This window comes from Cucumis sativus, chromosome 4 (genome assembly GCF_000004075.3).
Source record: "Cucumis sativus cultivar 9930 chromosome 4, Cucumber_9930_V3, whole genome shotgun sequence".
NCBI lineage: Eukaryota > Viridiplantae > Streptophyta > Magnoliopsida > Cucurbitales > Cucurbitaceae > Cucumis > Cucumis sativus.
Window position 1 is genome coordinate 1,572,397 of NC_026658.2, and position 26,866 is coordinate 1,599,262.

The 26,866-nt window shown below is 34.6% G+C and overlaps 3 protein-coding genes across 3 annotated transcripts; 2 read left to right on the forward strand and 1 right to left on the reverse strand.

Annotated features, from left to right (window-relative positions):
• Positions 1 to 4,050: 4,050 nt before the first annotated feature.
• Positions 4,051 to 13,802, forward strand: LOC101222520 (protein NLP9). The gene is made up of 5 exons (XM_004152265.3): positions 4,051 to 5,876; positions 6,624 to 6,668; positions 9,533 to 10,261; positions 11,185 to 11,308; positions 12,130 to 13,802. Exons 1-5 carry the CDS (start codon positions 4,929 to 4,931, stop codon positions 13,248 to 13,250), a joined length of 2,967 nt encoding a protein of 988 aa, XP_004152313.1. The 5' UTR covers positions 4,051 to 4,928; the 3' UTR covers positions 13,251 to 13,802.
• A 2,103-nt stretch (positions 13,803 to 15,905) lies between these two features.
• On the forward strand, positions 15,906 to 19,836 carry LOC101221260 (peroxisomal membrane protein 13). Its single transcript, XM_004152094.3, has 6 exons — positions 15,906 to 16,135; positions 16,642 to 16,881; positions 16,984 to 17,306; positions 17,842 to 17,934; positions 19,139 to 19,377; positions 19,467 to 19,836. The coding sequence occupies exons 1-5, from the start codon at positions 16,108 to 16,110 to the stop codon at positions 19,349 to 19,351; spliced, it is 897 nt and encodes a 298-aa protein (XP_004152142.1). The 5' UTR covers positions 15,906 to 16,107; the 3' UTR covers positions 19,352 to 19,377; positions 19,467 to 19,836.
• A 1,139-nt stretch (positions 19,837 to 20,975) lies between these two features.
• LOC101221026 (uncharacterized GPI-anchored protein At1g61900) lies at positions 20,976 to 26,437 on the reverse strand. The gene is made up of 8 exons (XM_004152093.3): positions 26,165 to 26,437; positions 25,187 to 25,335; positions 23,602 to 24,456; positions 22,920 to 23,165; positions 22,804 to 22,818; positions 21,898 to 22,038; positions 21,729 to 21,776; positions 20,976 to 21,197 (listed from the first exon to the last, which is right to left on the reverse strand). Exons 2-8 carry the CDS (start codon positions 25,227 to 25,229, stop codon positions 21,121 to 21,123), a joined length of 1,425 nt encoding a protein of 474 aa, XP_004152141.1. The 5' UTR covers positions 25,230 to 25,335; positions 26,165 to 26,437; the 3' UTR covers positions 20,976 to 21,120.
• Between the last annotated feature and the right edge of the window lie 429 nt (positions 26,438 to 26,866).

Below are 26,866 nucleotides of genomic sequence, written 5' to 3' on the forward strand. Positions count from 1 at the left end.
CAAAAAAAAATCAAGCCAAAAATTGTAAATCTCTAAATCTAAAGACCGAATTAAAATAAAAACGCAATTTGCAAGGATTAAACTATAACACTTTAGAATTTAGAGAACAAAATAAAACCAAACTCAAAACTTGAACACTAAATAAATATACGTAACCATTTAAAACATATATAATATAATAACCTAAGTAAAAACAAAACCCAAAACTTAGAAAATCGATTAATTTTATTTTTTAATTTTTATCTAATTTTTTTCCAGTAAACATTTAGAGATCGAGAGATTTAAACTACAAATCATGAATATCAGTTGAGTTTAGTTCTTGCTAACCAGACTTCCTAACTATGACTTTTTTTTGTTCAAATAATTTTAACTATATGTTTAGGAGTTTATATATATGCAATGATATTGCAAGGTGGGGATGTTTTGGGTTGGCAAATTAGACATAGAATAGAAAATTTCCATTAAACATTTTGTGTATTGGTCACCTCAAATTTGTCCTCATTCAACTATACATAAACATGTGGTTGAAATTTGAATATTATTTTTTGTTTTAGAAAATGGGTAAGCTGTCTTTGAAAGCAAAGTTGCATTTTCCAACTTCTCTACTTGTTTACGTATCCATAAAAATTACAATCACTTTGATTTTGATTTTGATTGCTTTAGAAATAATTAATGCAAATGCCAAACTTAAACTTAGTTTATTTAAGTTTTAGATTATAATATTTCTTCTTAATCGTTTTTTTATTATCAAGTAATCGACGGAGGGGAGGAACATTAGTACGTTTTGTTTAAATTTGAGCAGTGCAATATGATCTAATTAAGTATGTGGGTATCTAAATTCAATATAAATGAAAAACACATATTAGAGCTAATTTGATAATATCATTGGTAGATTAATTAGATAAGTGCGAATATTTTCATTAACCAGAACGTATAACTCTAGTGAAAACTTATTTTATGTAATTATAGATTTAGACGTCCCTAGTTGTTTGAATTTTTTTATAAAAAAAAATAAAGAAAACGTGTCAATGTAATTTTAAGGTATATTTGATTACCTCTCTAATTTTAAAGATTAGAGAAAAATATTTTAAAGAGATAAAAAGTTTTATTGATAAACAATTTTTTTTATTAAGAAAAACAAACAATAGCATAATTGCATGTAAGGATCCATACCATCCTTTAATTTTCAACATCGACGATGTGGACAAGTTGTTGAGGGAAAGCACTAGGACCAACAAACATAAGCACGAGAAGAGAGTGCATGGTCCGCCAAATTATTAGCAACTTTATTAGACATGAATTAGGTGAGGAAAAATCTAAATCCAACCATTTAAATCTAACACGTGAGATCGTAAATTTTAGTATAATCAAGCTAAAAAAGGAAGAATCAAAATTTAGTGAATAAATACGCTTTCACTTCGACACTAGTGATGGATTCAACAATTAAATGAAGGTCTGACAAGAGGAAAGACTCAAATTACAAACTCGAACTTATTATGTGTATTATTATTTAAAACTCAAAACTAAATAGTTTTGATTGCTTAGGAAAAAAGTATATAGTTAATTATATGCTTGTGTTTGTATTAGTACAACCATTACATATTGACAGATATTGAAAAACAGATCAGTTTTAAATTTGTATTTTAGAATAAAACAATGCTGACTATGTTATGCAAAATGAAGAAATTGAACACCGATGCAATGTCAAACCATTGACACTTAAGTCGTATGGAGTATTCACTTAATGAGTAATTCTAATTAATTACAAAGATTTAATATTCTACAACAAGCATACTTATGCTTATAACAACATCTAAATATTCCATGATAACTATCTAGACACTACACTTACAACATGTACAACTCTACTATTCGAAACAATTGCCAACTTCTGATTTTGTTCGACTTTACTCTTCCTTGGATTGTAGGTTGATCTCTCATCCATTTTATGAGTTCTCTCTAAACTCTTCCACATGTTATATGAACTCCTTTTCTCTACTATTGATCTCGGTCTATTTCAATAACTATATCCATAAAATAGATACAAGAGATCAAACATATATCTACTTGAATGGTTTGTGTATGACGTCGTGGCGGCTGTCGATGTATTTATGATATGGTTTTGCAGCTATTAGGAGGACATTGACAAGAGAAAATAAAGCAATCATACACAAACATTGCCCTGTTCATGAAAATGAAATTGAAAGACCAAACACAAAAGACTACAAAATTAAATAGAAATTGTCAACATTTTTGAATGTGTTGTTTTCAATGGCTTTTCAATCCACAAGAAAAAAACTGTCCCTTTTCCACTACGAATTTTGAGTGAGGAATCTTTCAAACATATTCAGATTCCAAAACTTTAGAATAATAATAGTAATTATTATTATTATCATATTTATTTCAACAATTATCCATTGCATACTTTTCTTCTCATAATTGACCTTTTAGGTTATGACTTGTTTTGTAAATTCTACCCATAAGAAAAAAATTACAACCACTGTTCTCTTTGTAGGAATCCAAAAATAAACATTAATTATGCTACAAATTGTACAAAATTTGAAGGTTCACATGTATTTTAAAGAAAATAATAACAATCTGTTCAAATAATTATTCGCCCTAAAATTTTATATTAAGAAGAAATTGAAATAATATATTTATGTTTAATCTAAAAGTTGTGTGGGTGAATTTTTGTCTTTCATGATTTTTAAATATATTTTTCTAAATTATTATTTTTAAAATTAAACTAATTTATTTTCTCTCAGAAGAAATGGATAGAAGTCGATGTTTAGATTTCAAATGAACATTGATATACACTAGTTATTAGTCTACAAAAGAAAAGTAAAATAATACTATATATATGTGAGTAATCTGACGAGACAACCAATTCAACTCCACGATAAACAAAATTCATTTCCAAACATATTTTAGTTGGACGTGAGCTTTATTTTATTTTCTAAATAAAACAAAAAGAATCTTCTTTAATTATATTTTTCTTCACTTCCTTTATTACAGAAACTTTATCATTTTATTACTTTAATATATAATAATTTAATTCTATATGGTTTGTTATTTAAAATTAAATATCCATTTATCAATTCAGTTTAATCAGCCTCAATTATTTATCAATTTACCCATGTAGGCACTATAACATATAGTTCATATATTATTAAAAATGTAACTAAGTATCTCTAATAAAATAACAATATATCATTCCACTAAATATTATTTAAAAGTTTCTAATTAACTAAATAAATATTATTTCAAAACCTTTCCAACCTTTTTTACATCTTATTTTTTACTATAGTATTTATTATCTTTTTATTCAATTAAAATAGTATACACAAAAAACATATTTTATAATCAAACAAAAATAAATGTAACAAATCTAAAATGATTATCACCTAAAAACAATTATTTTGAACGAAGTATAGATTTGATATTGGATATTTATTTTATTGGAGGAAGGAACTAGAAAGGACACGAGTATAGATGTATAGATTTGAATAATAAGTAAAGAAAGAAAAGGAAATAGAATGACGTAAGATATGGGAATTAGAGAATGGCCTCCAATTCCAATATAAACCCAACCTTTTACTTTCTCACTTGGGAATTGGAATCTGATGCCTTTTCTCACTCAAATTTGATCAATATCCATTTCCACCTCATCCTTCCCACGTGTCACCTAACCACTCATTCTCACTCTTTCTAGTCAACCACACCACAATGCTTCCCAAAATCTTCAACTTCTTGCTAATAATCCTTCTTCAATAACCATTTATGTATAAAGTAAAAATTTGATTTTTAAAAATCAACAAATTTTATATTATAAAGTTGTAAAAAAATAGAACATTGACAAAATATATAAAAAAAACACATGGTTTTGTTACGCAAACAATAACTAGTTTGTTAATTTTTTTTATTTTTGAAAAAATATATATATTTTAATAAGAATAGAAGAAGGGTATAGGGACATAGTTGTAATTTGAAAGTGCTATCGGACATTTCACAACTTCGATGGATGAGAAAAGGAGATGAAAATGAAGGTGAGAAAGCAAAAGCTTCCAATATTATTAACTTTCCCAAATTTTCTTTATTTTTTTTTCTTCTCTCTGTTTCTCTCTCAATCTCTGCAAATCCCTTTGCATCTGTACCTCAAAAAGTACCTTTTCTTCCCTTCACTGTCTCCACCATAACCAAGAAGAAACTATAAACTTTGCCTAACACCACCTTCAATGGCGACAGATCTTTCCATTTTTTGGTTACTCAATTCTTAGATAATCGGGCTGATACAAAACACTTCACGCCGCAATGGTGCCCACTCTCTCTCTCTCTCTAGGGTTTTTTTTTCGGCCTTTTCCCTTTTATGGAGGAGAATTCTCTCTGTCTCACATCATTCACCGTCACTGACCTCCTTAATCCCCATCTTTATCTCTAATTCTTGGATTTCTGTGCATTTCTGCTAAGATTGCTGGTGGGGTTTTCAGCAATTTCTCTGACGGTAACCGACTCTGTTCTTTTATTTAATTGCTCTTAACTCACATCTCTGGCTGATTTCGTCAGTGATTTGCGGTAGCATCCGTCATCTTTTGGGGTGCTTTGACATTCTTCTATTCCTTTTACTGGAATTGGGCTGATTTTAGATAAGGGTGTTGAGGTGGAACTCTAGTTCTTCGATTTATGGCATTTCTTTTTAGCTTTTGTTGGTATTTGGGGAATCTTTCTAAAAGTGTTTTTTTGTAATTGCACCTGAGATTAATTTAGGGTGTTTGAAGTTTTGGGGGTGGTATATAATGGATGTTTTTCTTAACTTTGTAATGGGGGAGAAAGATAGTAAGCTTAGGAGGATTAGTTTTGGGCGGTGTCGTTGGATGGAATTCTAGCATCCGTTGTGATTTGATTGCTGAAATTGGTCTTGATTATTCTATATGGAAAACCCCTTTTCAACCAAGGAGGAAGGGACGATGTCTTGGGGGCCTTCCAGGACTCAGGCCGAAACTCTGACTTCTACTGACGTTGGAATGAGGATTATGAGTCCTGAAGATGTGCTTCATAGTTTCTCAGAGCTGATGAGTTTTGATTCTTATGCGGGATGGGGCAATAACTGTTCAACAATGGATCAGATTTTCACTTCTTGTGGCTTTTCGTCGATTCCGCCTATGAGTACTTGCCCCTCAATGGAGGGATCGACTTTCCCGGAAGGGATGAGCGTGAGCCACGAAGCATTCTCACTGAATGAAATTGATGGAACTTCTATTTCAGTGGCGAATTCTTTCACTTGTGGAGACAAGATGATGTTTCAGCAGCCAGACACTGGATTTGGGGTTTCTGAGGTTTCGGACAATACAAATGAAGCAGGTTCGAAATCAAATGATGACCTTCTAGATAGTTGTTTGATTTCTAGGCCGATTGGTTGGTCACTTGATGAGAGAATGCTGAGGGCACTGTCCTTGTTTAAAGAGTCTTCCCCCGGGGGCATTTTGGCTCAAGTCTGGGTGCCTGTAAAGCATGGAAACCAATTCTTCCTGAGCACCAGCGATCAGCCCTATTTGCTAGATCAAATGCTCACGGGGTACCGTGAAGTGTCGAGGTCGTATACCTTCTCTGCAGAAGGAAAATTGGGTTCTCTCCTTGGCCTTCCTGGTCGTGTTTTCACCACCAAGATTCCAGAATGGACATCAAATGTTAGATATTACAGTAAGAACGAGTATCTAAGAATGGAACATGCAATCGGACATGAGGTTTATGGATCGATTGCCTTGCCAGTATTCAGTAATGAACTTGAAAAGTCATGCTGTGCCGTACTTGAAGTTGTTACTACAAAGGAGAAGTCTGATTTTGATGCAGAGATTGACATTGTTTCCCGAGCACTAGAGGTCAGTTCTCCACATTCACTTGTATACTGTTACTTCCTGTTCCTGATGTACCATAGTTGCAAATAATCTCATTTATGATTATTTGAAGCTAAACTTCTTGGGGGTCAATTCTTATTTAAGCAAAAACGTCTTCTTGGTGGTCAACAAGACTATGAAGTGTAATGCACCAAGCACCATCCTTCCAGTTAAATTGAATGGAATTAACAGATTTTGTCGGTTTCTATTCAAGTTGGATTTTGGCCTCCATCCACCATAATTGTAATAACTGTTTTTGCTATTTTTATTTTCATTTTAAAATAAATTTATGTATTTTCCTAAAAAACAGAATTTTAAAGAAGTTCCATAGATAAATATCATTTGTACTTTGAAATAGTTGTGTTTCAAGTTTCTATCACGTGGTTCCTTTTCTATTCTTCTATTATTATTTCTTTTTGGACAATTTTCTACCGCTGGCCAAATTGTCTTTTGATGTCTTAAATGTGATGCATCTCATGCTAATATGCACAATTTATTTGAGTTCGGATAGGTATATGGCAACTTATTGATAAGAACATGAAAAGGTTTTCTGTAAGTTGTAGATGATTTTAAGCTATCAATCCACTCAGTTTGAACAATTCATCTTCTTTGGAATTCTCTGTTATCCAGTGATATTTTGCACACTCCACTTTTCAGTGTTTGATGAATAATTATATCGTAAGAATCTATTGCTCACATTGCTGATATTTCTGTGGACCATGACTGTTGCAGATTGTCAATTTGAGAACTGTTGCACCTCCTCGATTATATCCTCAGGTATCATTAGCTGCAATATTAGTTCTTGGTTCTTTCTAGACTGCCCTAATTGAACTAAGTACAAAGATTGATTCCTGATGTTTATGCTACTTTCCTATTTTGTTTTAGTTCTTTTGAATTTCTAATTTCAATACTTAGTGTATTAACTTATTTCAGTGAAGTCTTCCATAAAAAATTGTAAATATGTTAATGGAAATACAACAGGAATTAGGTACTAAAATATGGCTTATTATCATAGGTGGACACGAGGGCATATTGATCTCATGTACTGGTTTAATGAATAATCCAACTCACATGAGACTGAGAAATCTGAGAGGGCGGTATAAACTACCAAAGGGATTTTGAATGAATATTATTCTGCCTCCCAAAGGGAGGGCAGAGGTTTATTTATAGAAGTTTTAATACAATTAGCTATTAAGTAACTAACTGAATTGTTTACACCATAATCCACCCCCTAACATTAGACTCGCCCTCGAGCTGGGTCAGCAAGCTGGGGGAACATATCTTGTAGGCATTAGGATCATATTTTGCTAGCACTTTGCAAGGGCCAATCTGCTTATCATTTAACTTTCCGTAAGTTTCGGCTGGGACCTATTTTTTCTGAAGTGTGTCATAACAAGGTTCCAAGTGGTAAGCTGGCCTGGACACTCATGGATATCGAAAAAAAAAAAAAAAAAGGAAACAAGGTCTCCCACTTGGAAGGAAACTTCTCTTCTTATCTTTCTCTGGATGCTGTATTTTTTATTAAGTAACCATAGACTTCTTTATGAAACTTCTGCCCGGTCTGCCATCTCTTTTGCTTCATTTTGTATATCCATCCTTTCTTCAAGCAGCCCGTTATGGGAGCTAAAATTCTTTATGAATTTTCTGTAGAAGGATGCCAATCCCATGAAAGCTTACACCTCTTTTATTGACTTCATAATTGGCACTTAACAACAGCTTCAACTTTTTCCTCATCCATCTTTACTTGATTGTTGCCGATTATGAAACCTAGGAATGATATCTCCTTAGTACAAAATGTATATTTCTTTATGTTGATGTATAACTCGTTTTCTGCCAAAGCTTTGAACACTAGCTTTAGGTGATAATAATGGTCTTCCTCATTGCTGCTATACACCAAAATATTGTCAAAATAAACAACAAATTTGTTTAAGGAGTGGAGTACTTGGTGCATTAGGCATATAAATGTGCTTGGGGCATTGGAAAGGCCAAAAGGCATCACATGCCATTCAAACAACTCTTCATTTGTTTTAAAGGAAATCTTCCATTCATCTTCGGGCCGAATACGAATTTGATGGTAACCGCACTTTAAATCCACCTTCAAAAAGATAAGAGCTCCCCCTTCTCTCCTCTCTCCACCAACAAAACGGGCAATTGGATGCTGCTCATTCTCCACCAAATTTGTACGGGCTCCCAAATGATGGAGTTCTTCAAAATAATCGGCTATAGCCTGACCTCCTTGTCGACAACTTTGGTATTGATTATATAATGTTTGTTCATAGTTAGGAGGGAGAAATCTTGCCTTCATCAGTTTCTTCCTTTTCTCCCATGCAATAATATGGTTTTTACCATTTCTTCTCCTATTCACCTCTACTTGCTCCCACCATGCTGACGCGCCAAGTTTTAGCTTTAGTGCTACTAAGTGAACCTTCTTTCTTTTGGGCATATTGATATAGTTGAAGAAGTTCTCGGTATTCTTTAGCCAATCCAGAAAAATCTTAATATTTCTCTTGCCATCATAGCTAGGTAAATCAATCTTCATCTTATAATCATGGGTTCTCATCTTCTATCTTTTTCTTTTTATATCCGTGAGTGTCTGGGCCAACTTATGTGCACCTCAACTAATCTCACGGAACAACTCGCCTGACCCTACAACATTTGCGTGTCAAGGAAACTCGTAGGAAATTAGTTTCTAGGTAGGTGGCCACTATGGATTGAACCTATGACCTTTTAGTTAGATATTGCCCTTTTTACCACTAGGTCAATCCATGATGGTTCTCATCTCCTTTCACTCTAATGAGCTTGGAGTCTTCTTCCATAGCCACCGTTTTCTCTATCTTTCTCCTCAATCATTTGAAGAATTCCAATTTTAGTATCCTTGGTTGCGTTCTTGGAATTTTGGTAGTGGTTCTTGATGTTCTTGATTGGGTCTTCCTCGATCTTGAGTCCCGTATCTTCCTTCTTGGTCATTTCGACCCAATCTTTGTCGTCCAGCTCCACAAACACCATGCTGTCCCATTGATGAACCACCTCCTGTTGCTCTTCAGGGATTTCTTGAAGAGGAGTTGCCGCATCTAACCTTTGCATACTTCATTCTTGGAGAGAGGATGGGGTATCTTCCGTCTCTTGATTCTGAGCAGGTTGCTCAGCTGCCACTGCCACGCCGGATAGCCGTAGGTCCTGAGAGCGTAAATGATCTGATACCAATTTGGTGTAAACTACCAAATGGATTTTGAATGAATACTATTCTGCCTCCCAAAGGGTGGGCAGGACTTTATTTGTAGAAGATTTAATACAAAGTTAGTAAGGAACTAATTGGTAACTAACTGAATTGTTCACGACAGAGGGGTTGGGAGAGTATAAAAGAGGCAAAGAAAGAAAAGAACAAAGAGAAGTGGGAGAGAGATCGTTAAAGAGATAGAGAGAAGAGCGTTAAAGAGACCGAAGAGTGAGAGGAAAAAGAGAACTTGGGGAGAGAAATCAAGAGAGTACTGAGAGATGAGGATAAGAAAAAAAGAGTAGTTTCGAAAAAAGCAAAACAGTGATAAGTTACATGACAATTGCCAGTGGCCATTCTTTTTCAAATATATTTTTAATTCTACATATTTACAGCTGTAGTTACATTGGTGGAATATTTGTTGCAGTGCTTGAAGCAGAACCAGAAATCTGCATTAGCAGAGATAATGGATGTTCTACGTGCCGTATGTCATGCACATAGACTACCTCTGGCGCTAACCTGGATTCCTTGCTGTATTACTTTGGAGGCTGTTGATGATGCTGCTAGAGTTCGTGTGAAGGAGAAGATTATTAGCCCAAAGGAGAAATCTGTATTATGCATTGAGGAAACAGCTTGTTATGTGAATGACAAAGCAACTCAAGGTTTTGTGCACGCGTGTATGGAACATCATCTTGAAGAAGGGCAAGGGTTAGCTGGGAAAGCTCTTCTATCTAATTATCCTTTCTTTTATCCTGATGTGAAGACATATGATATTAATAAGTATCCACTAGTGCATCATGCACGCAAATTTGGTTTGAATGCTGCCGTAGCAATCAGGCTGAGAAGCACATATACTGGCGACGATGATTACATATTAGAATTCTTTCTACCTGTCAATATGAAAGGAAGCTCAGAACAGCAACTTTTATTAAACAATCTCTCTGGTACCATGCAAAGAATGTGCCGGAGCTTGAGGACAGTTTCAAAGGAAGAATTAATGGGAGCCAAGGATCCTGATACTGGATTTCAGAGTGGACTGATTGGGAAGTCTGCAACTACATCTAGGAGAAACTCACAATCCACGGTGACAGACAGTGAAACAAGGGTATCTAATTCAGTAAACAATGGAACTGAAGCAGAATGTCCTAAGAAGCAGGTTATTTCATACCCGTGAATAATCCCATATTCATGTGCTATTGTCACTTATGTTGTTGCCCTCTTGCCTTTCTTTTATTTGTCTTCTCACTTTATCATTTCAATCATTCATTTGTTATGATACCACTGTTTTTAAAGATGGCATACAATTCTTGTTTGTTTAAATGTATAAAAATATTTGGAATCTTCTCTATGCAACAATGAATCAATTTGCAACAGCTAATAGTTTTGGGTCTTCCTAGTTCTGTTTAGGCCATTTTTAGGGGAATGTATCCAGTTTTTGATGATTGATTGATTGTGAATGTGAGTATGTGACTAATGTAGATATGTGAGGGTTAAATAGAAAAGGAAGCTTCAGATCTGATTGTGTGTATAATTTGGATCTGTGAAGAAACGTCTGTTTAATTATTACACTAGTTCTCTATACAAGAGGATGTCCATCTTTGAAAGTCCAGACTATCTCTAGCTGTTCAATCTTCTCTGTGTTAGGTGCCTTGGGGTGGATAAGGTGTGGGGTTTTGGTACAATGAGAGAATAATTTTATCACTCAATCTCCTGGTTATTAATCCATTGTGTGCTTATTCTCCAATTGTTTTTGTAACTATTCCTTGTACTCAATTTTAGAGTTCAGGAAGGTGAAAAGCTGGCAGGCAATATGCAATTTGAAGCTTATTACGGAATACTGATATTGAGATGGATAGAACTGTCTTGATAGGGTGTTGGATTTCAAATTTACTAGCGCACAGCTGTCTTGTTTTGATGTGTCTTCCACTTTATGTTGGGCATTTTCCATTTGGACTATTAACCAATGTATTTTAATTTATGGGCAAAAATTTCTAGTCCTTTTTCCTTCAATTGTTGGTGTACACCTACGAACAGGTAATGTATTCATTTTAATAGTTCCTTATGCACCTTATCCTGCAGATGACCAATGGATTGCGGAGGCAGGGGGAGAAAAAACGTAGCACAGCTGAAAAAAATGTGAGCTTGAGTGTTCTTCAGCAATATTTTTCTGGGAGTCTTAAGGATGCAGCAAAGAGCATTGGTGGTGAGTTTGTAGCCCCCACCCCCTTTTCTGTTTTTAGTATGGTTTTAAGCAATCCTCGTCCATAAAAAACATTCAAATACAGAGAGAAAAGGCCATAAACCAATGGCTAACTAACCCCTGACAACAGAACAGAACTAAAACACATGATTCTGGCTATTGGTGATCGAGAATAATGGGCATTTGGTAAAGACAGGAGCATTTTGGAGTATGAATTAGAGGGAGGATAATCTGATAACCTCAAACATCCTCTCATGATTTACATAGATAGAAAAGCTTCAGGGTTCTGTGCAGTTGCAACCACCCGCTCTATAAAACACAATTTGTTGAGCTTTGAACTATTAAGCAAGCCCAGGTTTTCATAGAGAACCCCCATGTCTCTGTAATAAAAGGAAAAAGCCACAAAAGGTGGATTAAACTTTTCGAAGCTTGCTTGCACTTTTTGGGGCCTATGACAAAGATAGCTCTCCCATCTCCAGATAACGTCTAAGGTAATCATCATCTTAAGGGCAAAAACTAGAGAAATAACTCATTGTTCCTTAAGGATAGAAAAAGAGATTCTAGAGTAGAATAAACCAATGGAGTTGGACATTCTTAGTTAAAGTAACGGAAGGCTCAACTCAATAGAACTAAATAACAATTTATGATTAGGACAGTCAAAATGACTCCTTGAGTGATAGAGAGTAGTGAAACAACGAAATTTTAATTGTGCCACATAACTGGCATTTAAATTTTTTAAACGAAAATTTATTTCAATATATTCATTCTAAAATTGGCACCACATTTTCAATGGTGGCTTAAGTTGTATTTTTGGGTTTTTTCAGTCTGCCCAACAACTCTGAAAAGAATATGCAGACAACATGGGATTTTGAGGTGGCCATCTCGTAAAATAAACAAGGTGAATCGTTCGCTACGGAAAATACAGACAGTTCTCGATTCTGTTAAAGGGGTGGAGGGCGGTCTGAAGTTCGATCCAACTACAGGGGGTCTTATGGCAGCAGGCTCTCTTATTCCAGAACTCAATGGACAGAATAATCTTCTTTTCTCTGATAACAACACATCTATAAGAAATCTGGAGCCGTTCCTTCAGGACGTAAACTCAGTTCCTCCCATCTCTTTCAATGGCCAGAATTCTGCCATGAAACTGGAAATGGAGGACTCCTTCGTCACGATGCCCCAAAGAATCTCATCAAGGAATATTCTTATTCCGGAAAAGGAACCAAATGTTTGCCAGCTTGATTGTAGTGAAGGCTCGAAGTCCACAGGGTTAGATGCTGCATCATGCCAGCTTGCTGACCTGGATATGATGGGGGGATGGGAAGTCGCAGGCAATGCTACAGGCTCAATTATTGCTAAAAAAAGCAATAGATTGGATTTTGTGGAGAATGATTTGAGGTCAAGTGATGCTGACTGCCAATTTATGGCCAAGAGTTCATGCTCTTTTGCAGCTGCTGATGAAATGGGCACTGTGTTGGAAGGCACCGATGGAATCAATGAACATTACCAGCCTACTACTTCTAGCATGACGGACTCATCAAATGGCTCCGGCTTATTGATCCATGGGAGTTCATCCAGCTGTCAGAGCGTCGAGGAGAGGAAGCATTTGCAAGAGAAAATAAGCTGCGTTGACAGTGATTCCAAGATTGTTGTAAAAGCTTCATACAAAGATGACACAGTTCGATTCAAGTTTGATCCTTCTTTAGGATATCTCCAGCTATATGAAGAAGTTGGCAAGAGATTCAAGTTAAACCATGGGACATTCCAGCTCAAATACCTTGACGATGAAAAAGAATGGGTAATGCTAGTAAGTAATTCAGATTTGCAGGAATGTCTTGAGGTGATGGATGAGATCGGCACCAGAAATGTGAAGTTTCTTGTTCGCGATATAACGTCTGCTGTGGGCAGTTCTGGCAGCAGTAGCTGCTTCCTACCTAGAGGTTCATGACAAACATTTGATGCCTCCACAGTTTGATAGTCTCAATGAATCGCTGTGAAAGGAAGGATTGTCTGCCCTCGTGACCATCAAGGTTCTCACAAGGAAGCAGACACACAGAAAGAAACTTGATCTCTTCTCTGTTTTCAGGCCTCACACGACTCTGAAAATTGAAAACACAACAAAATTTGGGTCGATTCAAGGTGAGAGCTCAGAGTTGCATCGAGTTGGAAGTAAGGTCATGTTGTTTTAGGTTAGGGAATCAGAAAATGCAGGAAGGGGAAATAAGTTTTTACTTGCAAGTTGAATAGGTTTGTAAATGAAAAAAAATTAGGAAGTAAGGTGTTTGATTTAGAAGGGGAATGAAAGCATCCTGTTTAAAAAATGCCAAGTTCCTATATCCTGTAATCATAATTACATTAGTCAAGAGGTGATAGAAACTACTCTATATATTCAATGTGATTCTTTTTGGCTGTAATGTAAGTTCTACATAAAGTTTGTTATTAGTAGCTGTGATATATAGACAAAGGAAATTTTATGTAAAATAGTCATTTTTGGAGAGCATTCTTGAGTCATTTTTACTCATCTGTCTCCATTGTCCTTCAAAATATGTTAGTATTTGCTATTCATTTGCTCATTAATAATTTGATAAGTGTTGACAAGTTAGTCACTGTAGGATTACTGTATTCGACAACTTTAGCTATAAGATTGAATCTTCGATCTTACGAGATGTTCCTAAAATTGTACTATGTGATATTTAGGGAATTAAGGGTTTGATGATCTGGAGCTTAGATCTTGAATAAAAGTCATACACAGTTCAAATTGAGACTTTTAGACTTATATAATTGAATGTACAATTTTTTTTTCCAAATATTATTAGTAAGTTGAATACAATTATTATATTTGTAATTTTCTCTATTTCATATATAATATTAAATGTATCTTTAATTGGGAGACATTAAAGAGAGTATCTTCGTAGATGTTACCACTTGGTTTCTTGGGATTTGCTTTTGGTAGCACCATGAAGGATCCTTCTTTATTTGAACTTCCAAGTGGTTTGGTCAAATAAACCAAAAGAAAAGGATACAAGTGTCGTTTCACTTCTTTAGTAAACTTAACACTCCCACACGCTTTTCACCTCTTCATTTATAAATATAATAAAATTATTATTTTATAATTTTGTTATATTTAAAAATATTTTTAACGATTTTATCGTTCAATTTCTCTAAAAGGTCGGTTAAAAAAAAAATTCCGTAAAGCGAGAATGGAAAAAGTTGAATGGATTGTAAGATGTTTATCTAATAATTGGTATGACACCTCTTAGTATTCTTATTTATTAGTAAAACGATCATTACTTTGTTCCGTTTTTTTTATAATGAAAGAGCAAACAAATTTAAATACAGAAGAAAGCCATAACGAGTGGAATTTGCCTACAATGTTAGATACATATAAACTAAAAATAAGTTTAACACGTTGATAACAACTTGAAGAAAATAAAATAAATTGGAGTCGGAAAGATGGTCAATGATGTAGAAGAAAAAGAGAACTTAAAAAAATTTAGAGAGGAAATTGTACTACTCAATTAGAAATCTTCACTAGACTTGCTCTTCAAATAAGAAAATTAAGTTTCACGTATGTAATACAAATTCAACCCACAACCCCTAGAGTTCTTATACAAACCTTCAATAAATCCAAATACATGCCAATGTATTAAAGATGATAATGAATTTAATCTTTTTGTAAGGTTCAATGTGCTTCTTCCATGAAAATGTATCAAATTAGCTTTTGAAAGTAAATTTAATGTGTATTATAGTTTAACTATATCAAAATTAAAATTTAAATGCTGAACTTTTATCAAATTTTAAATTTGGTAGTAGTAATTAACATGATATTTTCTTTTTAGAAAGGAGAGATTTGAATATCTATCTTCACAATTAGTTATTTGATTTACCTATTAAAAAAATTAGTTAAATTTTAACCACTATTTTTCACAATAAAAGCTAAATGGTAATAGATTATAAAAGACGTTCTAAATTGATACGAATAAGAAATAAAAAATACTAACTATTTACAAATCAAAATGTGAAAGACTACACGAGAATAAATATAAATGAACTACATAAATATAAATAAACCATAATTTACTAAATGCATTATTTTTTAAAAAAAGTTCAAAAAAACTTAAAAAAATGCATTATTATCGGACGGAGAAAAATTAAATGTTTTCGATAGGGTTAAAGTGTCGTTTTAATCTTTATACTTTAAAATTGATTATACCTTAATATCCATATTTTTCAATAAACTTTCAATTTGATTAACTAAATTTAATTTTTATTGGAATTGATTAAATAATAATGATTTTAAAATAAGAGAAATAAAAGATATGAATATAGTTTCAAAATTTATAATAAAAACATTATAAATAATGAAAAAAAAATCTATGAACTAATAGCAAATATTAAATTTGAATTTTATTAAAATTAATTAAGACAATTAAAAATACCAAAGTAAAATAAAACAAAATTCAAAATTAAAGAGGTGATTTTAATTTTAATAAAATACCAAAAGGTTGAATGGGTTTTCAAAAGATTGGATAAGGAATGTTTTCCTCATTGCCTAATTGAATTGATAAAAATAAGAAAAAAATTGAAACTTTGAAATGATAAATTCATAATATATTAAAGATTTGAAGCGGAATTGGGAGGATGAGACCGACTCTGATGCGGATTCATCTTGCCAACAAAATTTGCCCATAAGCTCACACTTTCCATTTTGTTTGTTTGTTCCGAACCCCTTGAGAGAGAGAGAGAGAAAGAGAGAGGGATTTTTGATCTCTCCCAATTTCTGATGCAATTTCTCACCGATTTCCATGGATTCTAAGCCTCCACAGCCTTCAGGTTTGCCAAATTCATCCCTTTCTCTCACCCCTTCTTTTTATTTGAGGTCGGCTTGTGGTTATCGTTTACTCTTTTGTTTTTCGGTGATAAAACCCTAGTTTTGATTGTACTTCTATTGATTTTCTTCTCTCTTTTTTTGTGGGTTTGTGTTTTTTTGTTAGTTAATCGGGTACCCTTTTGTTTTGGGTTTGTATTTCAATAGATGAATGTATTAGGTTTTGTTAGATTGTGTTTGTATGGAGTAAGTGTACCGTTGACTTTGTAAAAAGACGAGATTGGATGAAATATTGATGGGTTTCTAGCGTATATGTAGAAGCTCTATCCACTTGGGTTCAATATTCAGGATTATGATCTGAATCAATCGTGATTTATACCTTAGAGAAAGGGAGAAATTATTGTTGTCTCTAATTGCTGGCTGCTGTTTCACCCGTTGTTTGATTGCTTTTTAAAAGTCCTTTTTAATTTCACTTGTTGATTTGCGATTGCCTTACTTTTGGTTATTGCAGCTTCTAATCCTCCACCAAAACCTTGGGAAAGAGCAGGGGGATCATCGGGTTCAGCACCTTTTAGACCGCCATCGGCTGGCAATACAAGTGATGTTGTAGAGGCTTCTGGGACTGCAAAACCCGGAGAAATTGTTTCTAGTTCTGATAGGACTGCTGCTGTTAATAGGAACTCACTTGGCAGGCCTGTCCCAACAAGGCCTTGGGAGCAAAATTATGGGAATAACAGCTACGGAGGAGGAGGTTACAATTTAAATGTTTTGGCCTCTTTGCAACTGATGTATGCTTTTGCATTTGATATTCTTACTTTGACGCTGAGGTTATTTCTTGTTTTTCTTAATGCAGCTTATGGTTCAACTATGAATAATTCACTTTACGGTTCTGGGATGTATGGTTCTTCTTCTTATGGTGGGGGAATGTATGGGGGTGGAATGTATGGGAACAGCAGCATGTATAGATCAGGAGGTTATGGTGGTGGGCTTTACGGATCTTCTGGTATGTATGGAAATAGTGGTATGTATGGAGGTGGAATGTATAATAGTGGCTTTGGAGGTCCAATGGGTGGCTATGGAATGGGCATGGGTGGTCCTTATGGTGGTCAAGATCCAAATGATCCTTATGGTCCTCCCTCATCTCCTCCGGGATTTTGGATGTCATTTCTGCGAGTGGTAAGCAATTTACTTATTTCTTTTACATTGCTATTGTTCTTTTATTTTTGGTTGGGGTGAATGGACAGAGCTGTAAGGTTTTCTTACCTTAACTTATCGCTATCTATTGTTCTGAGGTTTTATTACCTTAGTATGCTCGTTTTTGTCAAATTGACTTAGTATCTATTAAAGCCATAGATCGGTTATTGTACACGGAATGCTGTTTTTCCAAGCACTAATTTCTTATATTGTGCTTTATTCTTTTGAAAGTGTTTATTTTTGTGTGCTTCCTTTAAAAGAAATTCAATGACTTCAAGATTGATTCAAGGTTGAGTTGATAATTTCTGGGTATCCTATGCCACCAACAAAGATTATGTGTATTTGTATTTGAAGTTAAAAAAATATGTTCTCATGTTCTGTAATCCACTGTGGACTGGGTTAGGAAAAACAAATATGATGTTTCTTATACGTATCTATCTATTTTGTGATTCTGATTGCAATTACCTGAGGTTCATGTTTCAACTCCTGAATCATCGCCTTCTTGTTTCTTTGCCAGATGCATGGTGTTGTGAACTTCTTTGGTCGAATATCCATTCTTATTGACCAAAACACACAGGCGTTTCATATGTTCATGACTGCACTACTTCAGGTATGCTTGTGCCCTTTTGACTTTCCAACTCCCTTACTTTATAAATGTTTCCTAGATTGTGCTGACTAACAACACGAATGAATTTTCTTTTCCTTGGAGAAAGAATAGATCCTTTTTAAGATCCACCAATTTTAAACGTACAGACTATAAAAGCAACAGTAATGGTAGATGTTTCATTTTCTAAGTGGTGGCTTGAAAGTGAAAACGAGAATTTAAATCTTCATTAATGATAGTTGTTTAATTTTCAAAGTGGGCACGTGAAAGTTAAAATCGGAATTTATAACCAACTTCATTTATTTATTTTGAAAAAAACTCAAATTTCAACAGCTGTTACAGTTCCTTGTGTTGATTCACATAAAATACCTCTGGATATACAGTACTGAATTTTCCCTGGAGTATGTGATTGATCTTTTTCCCCCCTTCCCTTTCAAGATCCCAAACTAGAAGGCCTGAACAGAAGAGATATTTTGGCAGCCTACACCCTTTTTTGACGAGGAATCATTTTATTTTGGATGAAAAAAATGACTTTTCGCTTCATCAGTGAAAAAAGGCATGCCAGAAAGCCCCTTCAATCAGCCAAAATGTCAGTCTAAGCAATACAGATAGGACTCGGCACTGTCATTTGCTAATTTTAAAAAAACCAGTAGACGAAAATGTTGTGAATACACTCATTTTTTTTTTTAACTTTTTAGGGATTTATATAAATATAACATAAAATACTAAATACTAAATATACTCCACCAAAAAGATCATAAAAGGTCAAATGATTAACGATTGTAGTAGATGAAACCTTTTTTTATATATATTTTTTTTGTTTTAACATATTATTAATTTGGGTTCAACGCAAAGGGACTCTCTGCAATTTTTTCCTAGATGTGTCCAGGAAGTGTTCCAACTGTGTCCTGTGTCTAAAGTCAAAATAAGTAAATAAAAGTAGGACACAAAAAGTTGCGGGTTGGGGATATGTCTAGAGCTGTGTTTGATGCACACTCCATGCTTCATAGATCCAATAATACTATAGTTACAAAATGATTTACTAATTATACTCCAAGAAGCTGGAAACTGTAACAAGAAGTAACTAAGAGTTGTAATTGTGTTACAATTAGATAGCTGCTACCTTGAACCGTAGATGATATAGATAGATAAAAAAATTTCATAAAGAAATGACGTCTATTCTCTATGTTCTGATGAATTCCTGTTACAGCTTTTTGATCGCTCCGGTATGTTGTATGGAGAGCTTGCTAGATTTGTCTTGAGGCTGCTTGGAATCAAAACCAAACCTAGGAAGGTTCTAGGCCCAGATGGGCTTCCAATTCCTGGAGCCCCCCATCCTCATCAAAGCCAGAACTTGATCGAAGGACCAAAACCTGCTCCTGATGGCGCTTGGGATAATGTTTGGCCAAATGGTTCCCAGTAAATGAACAAATTTAATTAACATTGAAGGTAAGGGAGCTTCATTTCTTCCTTCCTGGTATATATCTTCAAGAGATAACAATCTCTGCAGCTCATCATGTTCGATTCTTACATTGCAGTGTACTCAAAACAAGAAGCATACTGTAAGATCTCAATCAGACCGAACTGAGATGTGATCCCAAGCTTGTATTTAGCAGGATTGACCTCAGACTTGGCCGCAGTTCTGGTTTCTGAGAAGAACATAATTGAAATAGTGATTTAAGCTGTCTGTGACATGAAATGCGTAGTTGGTTTTACTGGTTCTTTGGGTGGTTCAGTTCAGTACTATTCTTTTTTTGTGGAGTATGATTGATGATAATAATGGAAAGAGATCGTATTCTAAGTCTCTTCCCCTGTTTTCCTGTCTCTCTCTCTATATTTTTAATGACAAAAAGAAGTATAGTTCAAGTACGATCGAATGTCAACGTAATAAAATGAATGTTTTCCCCATTGATTGTTTGCTTCCATAGAAAGTAATAAAAGATAGGTGTTTTAACGTAATGTCAATTTTATATTTCCAATTATTTAAAATATGGTAAATAAATAAATAAATAAAGATATATAATTAAAAGATAACAAAAAAGAGGGTGCGTAATAATCAAAAGTAACTATATTGATAAACGTCTCTTCTACAATAAAAGTAGATTTGTTCATACGAATTTTGGGTTAAGCCTCCACGACGCGATTACAAAACACTGCTAAACAACAAACACTGTCAAACAAAGCTTAATTTTCAAATTAACACTGCTAGATTGTGTTATAAGTAAACGTGACCTTAAACTTATAAAGTTTGAAAGACTAGGGTAAGTGTTTAGATGTTTCTTTAACAATCTCAAAAGATACAAATTGGTCAATTCTTCAACTTGATCAAACCCAAGTTTACCGGTCCACCCCAGCTTAACCTAATTAACTCTCACAAATTCAAGGGTTAAATCGTTAGATTTACATGGAGAGAGAAAAAGAGTAATGGATGAAGATGAACGAAACAAACTACCAGAGGAGCACTGAAGACGATCAACGTTGTTAGTGCTTTGTCAGCAACAAACAACAATGATCTGTACTTCTTTGATAAAAGCTCAACTGATTTCATTAGTTCAAAGTTGGCATCATCAGTGTGATCGCTCAAAAGGGAAATTGTTACATTTAGTAGAGTTCTTGTTAGGTTAGGGAAGATGATGTGAACGAGAGATTTTATGGATCTGAAAGAAGCTCGGCCAACATTAGTAAGGTCAAACTGAAACTTAATTTTATGGATCTGAAAACCAGACTGAACTGATTGGTTCTTAAAATATGTAACTCAAACCATACCAGAAATTTACCAAATCAATCCCATGGTCAATGGTTCAGCCTCTATCCCCACACTTTGAACACTAAACATTTGTCCACTAAATCAGCTGGGCATCTATCTTCACCATAGAGGGTGCCATTGAACTCTTAACAGATGGAATATAATATAACCTGCAGTACTAACATGCAACAAGAATATAATATATATGTAGATATGTAGATAATTAGATAGATAGATAGGGAGAGGGAAAGGGAGAGGGAGAGGGAGAGGGAGAGAGATATATATAGAGATAGAGAGTAAATAGAAGAAGAAGAAAAAAAAAAGAGCTACTACTATACAGAGACTCAAAATATACATACAAAAAATCCACAGTAAAATTCCCCAAAGACGGCAGCCCCCAACCCCCACGTAGAACACCACCCATCACAGAACATCATCTATCTAACTCAGTACAAAAATGCACTGACCATAATAAAAAATAAAAAAATGGGCATTGGGAAATCCAATCCTTCCTCACGCTGGCCTGCACATCATTTCATTTCCACATAAACAACTCAGCCATTGCATGAAATAATAAGCTAACAAATATAACAAGAGAACAAACATAAGAGAACTCAAATCTTTAAATTCTGAACTACTAGCATAGCTAAAGCAAATCTCAGTCTGATCTCTCTTTTAGCAAAACCATATACAGGACCCTTGTAGACTAAATGGAAGTTTGATATGATTTTTAGAATCAAGTGCTTTTGCTTTAGCCCATTTATAATCTGAAAACTCAATTATGAATTACCGTGCATTATTTTGGAACAGAATTTCAATTTCTATGTACGATACTTCAATTCAAAGCTTGTAATTATTTCTTGAGAACCAGATAAATTTGAAACCAAAGCATCCCAATTTGATTGCTAGATAAGATAACCAGATAAGCTTCACATGCTTATTCTAGAGCATGGTTAGAACTAATTTGTATCCTTATCCTTCTCATCATGACGAATATATTACATCATAAAGAAAATAATTCACAAATAAAACTTCTTAAAGCAATGGTACCTACCACTATTTCTCCTCGTCTCTGATGTTGGTAGAGCAGGCAATGACATCTCTGCGCAAACATAATATAAGGCAAAGACAATGTCAAACTTATCAACCAATAAATATCTTACGTTAAGCTGTTAAGTGTTACAAGCAAGAGAGCAAAATAAATATCTATATTGATCAATTACCAGGTGCACAAAGAGATAGTGTCGAAATTGAAGACGATGAAGGCCATGGTGCTGCAATGTTATCAGTCAAATCACAAGTAAAACTAAAGCCTGTTGAGTTGTCAAATACCACATCTGAAGGCAGGCTCCGGAGAAGACATCCTAAAAGTTGAAAAAGAATGAAGTCAGAAATTTTCAGCACATATTTGTATGGTATCCCTTACTACTTAATATGAAAGAGTTGCCCTGAGGCTACAATACCCTTTGAGTACAGAGAGCTTAACCTCCCCTTTTTCAGGAGTCGGGACTACTTGCTAATCACCAAAAGCCTGCCCTAACTATCATCATCTTATTCTATATATAGATTGACCACTTCTCACTTCCATACAACCTAGTTTCCCCACTGTAACTAACTTTCGTTGTACTACCTTTTTTACCCCTTCTCGAATACTTCAGTAGAATTGGGGCCCTAACAATATTTTGGTAACAAAATAATTCTTCATTGGTGAAAAAAGAAAGGGATAGCAAGACTCCATTGACATGCAATGAATCTCAAGGCATGCAATTGCGGTACTATAGGCCTTTTATTAAGGACACTTTCATCGGTTATATCTCATTCTTACCCAATTTTTGGTGTAATTGTTCCTTTTCATGACATTATTTTGTTCTCTAAGATATTGATAATTGATGAGCAAAAAATAATTTCAAGAAAATATTTCTGGAATTTGCATTTTCTGACCCTGCCAGTAATCAGCATATTGTAAATATCATGCCAGAGCTAAGGAGCAACAAGTGGCAATAAACAATGGGAACTACTAGAGTAGACCTTTACAGTCTTAGTCATAGGTTGACCATAGAGAGGAAGAAAAAGAAAAGATCAATCGTGATAAGAAGAAAAAAAGTGCAAAACAGAGAAGAATTGCGAACCTTGCTGTCCATAGGCTGTATTGCAGATGCCACGCAGATGCACAAAACAAATTGGAATGTTAAACTAGAAGCGGTGATGAGAAAAAATTAGATTAAGTATGCAGTAGCCTGATTACCTTGAATGCTGAAATCTTTCAAGTCGACATCACACAGCTCATAAACATTTGTCATAACGCCACCCTTTCGCAACATGGATCCAAACATTGTTGCACAGATTATAGCTTGTTTGTTTGTAATTAACATCTGCTTTTGGATCCCAGCAATGTAAGAATTCAATGAGCTGCAGCATGAAGGACTAGGAGCAGCCACATTGCGGCAATCTTTAATTAGTTCTGAAGGCTGCTCGAAATCCAAAGGGCAAACTGCAGACAGATAATACTCATTTCAAATCCTTGCTTGTATGAGATCATTCAAAATGTAAATTATATGTCAGACAATTGGATGCCAACTATCCTATTCCCAAGAATAGATTCATGAAAAAGAACTTCTGCTGCAGTTCATGTTAACAATAAAGAACATGTTGATATTAATTATTTAAGATAATCAGACCAAAATTATTCGGTATAAACATTATGCTTTGTTTCCAAGAAAGTGACAAAAAAATCGTGTAAATATGCCATTACTGAAAAAGTGACTGGTTGCAAGTGTTCGAAAGACCAGAAATTTGCTCCTCTTACTTCTACATCCCATAAAATAATGGAACTCGCATACTTAAAATTTTATATTTTCACATAGAAATATGCAAGAACTCTAATGAAGATATGAAGTTCAAATAGAAAACACTGATAAACATCAAACCTTTGTTAACTTTGCAGGAAGATAATATTCGAAATGCAGTGTTGGCTGCATCTGAGGAGAGTTTCCTAGAAATATATGAATAAACAACTCTTTTACAATCATTTATTGAGTCAATATGAGTAGCCTGGCCAGCCACATTACTACTTGTATCGGTAGTAAATTGCCTTCCAGATATCTGAAGTGCCGCCTCCATGATAGCAGGCTGACATATTGGTCTACAACACTCCTTGAGAGGATCAACAGTATCACATGCATCCAGTAATTTGCTTACGTTAACTAATTTTTCAAATGTCACAACATCTGTCACCGGACATGATCCACCAGTGAGATTTGAAGATTTGACAGAGCAAAGAGAGGGTATTGTCTGATTAGCTCCTCTGCTGGCTAAGATACTAATGATATCTGAAAAACAATCATTAGCAACTGCCTCTTGCAAAACCAACTGATCAGAAGATAAGCCATAGAAACCCTGGAAGATATGGAGCAGGCTACTTAGTTGTGGACAACAAATAACATTTCCTACAAGTGCTGCCATAGGCTGAGAACAATCTGATGCTGTTTTGTCCATAACATTTGATATAACAGAAAAATTTACAGGGCACCTCCCAGTTAAAACTGGATCATATCTGGTAGGGAAAGTTGGATACATTGGGGGCAAAGATTCATTTGGATAAGGGTATTGTGGGATAACGGCAGGCGATATCTCTATAGGATCAAAGACCACACTACTAGGTGACTGAGCCTGCTCTCTCATGGATGGAACAAGATGACGGTTAACCACAGTTGGTAAGGCAACTCCATCGTGAAAACTGGATATCCAAATGACAAACAATAGTAATCGGTGGCACATATTACCTGAAATAAGGTAACAACCAGAATTTAACATCGTATATGTATCCCGAGGAACATTTTGACATGAGATGGCATCATGAATTTAGATTGTCTCTTCTAGTGAGATTCTATTACCACAAGATGCAATTGTAATCAAATAGCTTAGTTTAATTGATTTTAATCAATTTATATCACATTCAATGCAATAACATGTTAAACATAGTAAAAAACCTTCTAACATGGATCTTAATAGATTAAACAATAATCACAAAAGGGGGGAGGGGCGAGGCTTCAGCCCTTTCTTTTCTATATGAAAGTCACATTTTTTTCCTTGGAATAAAATAGTATACAAATGTAACAAACCAAATTTACTAAACTTTCAACTTTTTAGTGGTGGGACACATCTACGAAGCTTTCAACTAGTTCATAGATTATCAATGTGTATATAAATTTTTGATAAAAGTCAATACTCAATTCTAGGAAACATGATACCTAGGATACAGAAAGTCTGACATACTCAATTTATAAGATCATCAGAACAAGTAACATAAGATATGACAATTGGACGTACTCCGTTTTAGTAAACCTGATCACTAGGTCTCGGATTGAATAATATCCGGAAGATAAGTGAAACATCTAGGAGTTCTTAATTACAAAAACGTAATAATAATTAATAACTGAGATGTCATCTGAAAACTAGAAATTCATAATAACTTAAAGATGAGGCCAGTCTGGGCAGAGAAAGTGGACCTACCATTCGGATAGCTATAGCTTACAGTATGAAAGCAGTCCATCATTCCATTAGCCTCCAGGGGGCATTGACATATGCAAAATAATCCCCAGTTGTAATTTACTGAGCTTGTGGGAAAATGCTCTATAACATATTAAATATGCTAATTCCACCTACAACCACAAGGTTCTAATTTAAACAATGTACCACACAAGATAAAAGCAACATAACTAAAAGGAAAAAGAATCACTTCATTTTAGCATGCTTCAAAAACGAATAACAGCCACTGTAAATTAATCTATGCCACGTTCAGCAAGATGATCACGAATAGCAACCACATATGCAATTTTATTTACATATTTCCAGAACTTTTGGAGTCAAACACAAGTACCAAAATATTGAAGATGCCCTACGAAACATCACATCAGACAAAAGGGATTACTTTCTTAATGAAATTACAAAACTTAGTTTGAAAAGGTCAAAGTGAAGCTCAAAACATTATTATCATAAAAGAAACATTAAGCTTAATAAGTTAATATTCACATACTACAGGTCAAGTACAGACTGCAGCAAAAAACCAAAATACACGCACCATGCAGTATCAACTAAATATTACCGTTCTTCAATATGTCAGGACTAGCCACAATAGCCGATCAACATAAACACACAGCAACTTAGTGCAGAAAAATCATAATTAAGAAACCCTAAGCAACCTGAACTCACACATGAATCTCTCTCCCAAATCCTAATACATAAACCACCTTTTTAAAACTCTCACAAATCCACATCCAAAGCATCTTAAAATGGCTAATCCATAACAAACAGGACTTAAAACACCCAAAACAATCCCAGAAAACAAAAAGAGCAGCTTAACCACCACACAGCACCAAAATCCAGCTTCCACTAAAAAGAAAAAGAGAACCCCATCCCCATATTTCTCTCAACCAAACAAAAAAACAAAAACAAAAAAACAAAAAAATACCCATTTCAAAAGAAACACACCTGAAGAAGTAGAACCCATTAAACAACTCCGGGAAGCGATTAAACGAGCATGAGGTTCAGAATCAACAGTCCAAGCACTCGGAAATGGTATCGGAAGTCGATCGGCAAGAAAATTGGCGACGTGGTTGGTTGTAAATCAGAAAAAAATAGCGGTGGCGGAGTACCGGAAAGAGCCGGGAAGGGAATTTACCGGCTCCTTGCAGGCGTAAAAGCGAGGAGTAGGTACTGGAGAGAGTGGGGAAGGGGAAAATGGAGAAAAAAATAAATAAATAATAAAAAAAAAGGCACTAACTTTACCTTTGTGTAAGCGAATTCGGATCTGGGTGAAGGGAAAAAAACGGGTATTGTCCGGACTTTGTTGGATCCGAATCCAATGAGAATCTTTCCTTGGTGGGGGACTCAGGAGTGGGTATGAAAGCTTGACCTTTGCCAATTGAAATATATCCTAATTTTATTTTGACTTTCTCTTTCTTTATTACTGAATTTGTTCAAATTAAATTAGGCTTAGTTTTTTTTAAATTGATTCTTTCTTCTTTTTTTATAAAAACAAATTTAGTTTTTTCTTGTCAGAATAAAAGTAGAAAAGTATCATAAATGGTTTCATTTATATTTTATTTTCACCTACTATATTTGTAGTTTCATGCTTGGGTCAAATATATATTAAATAGTACCTAAATGTACTTCTCTTTTCTTTTTTTTTTT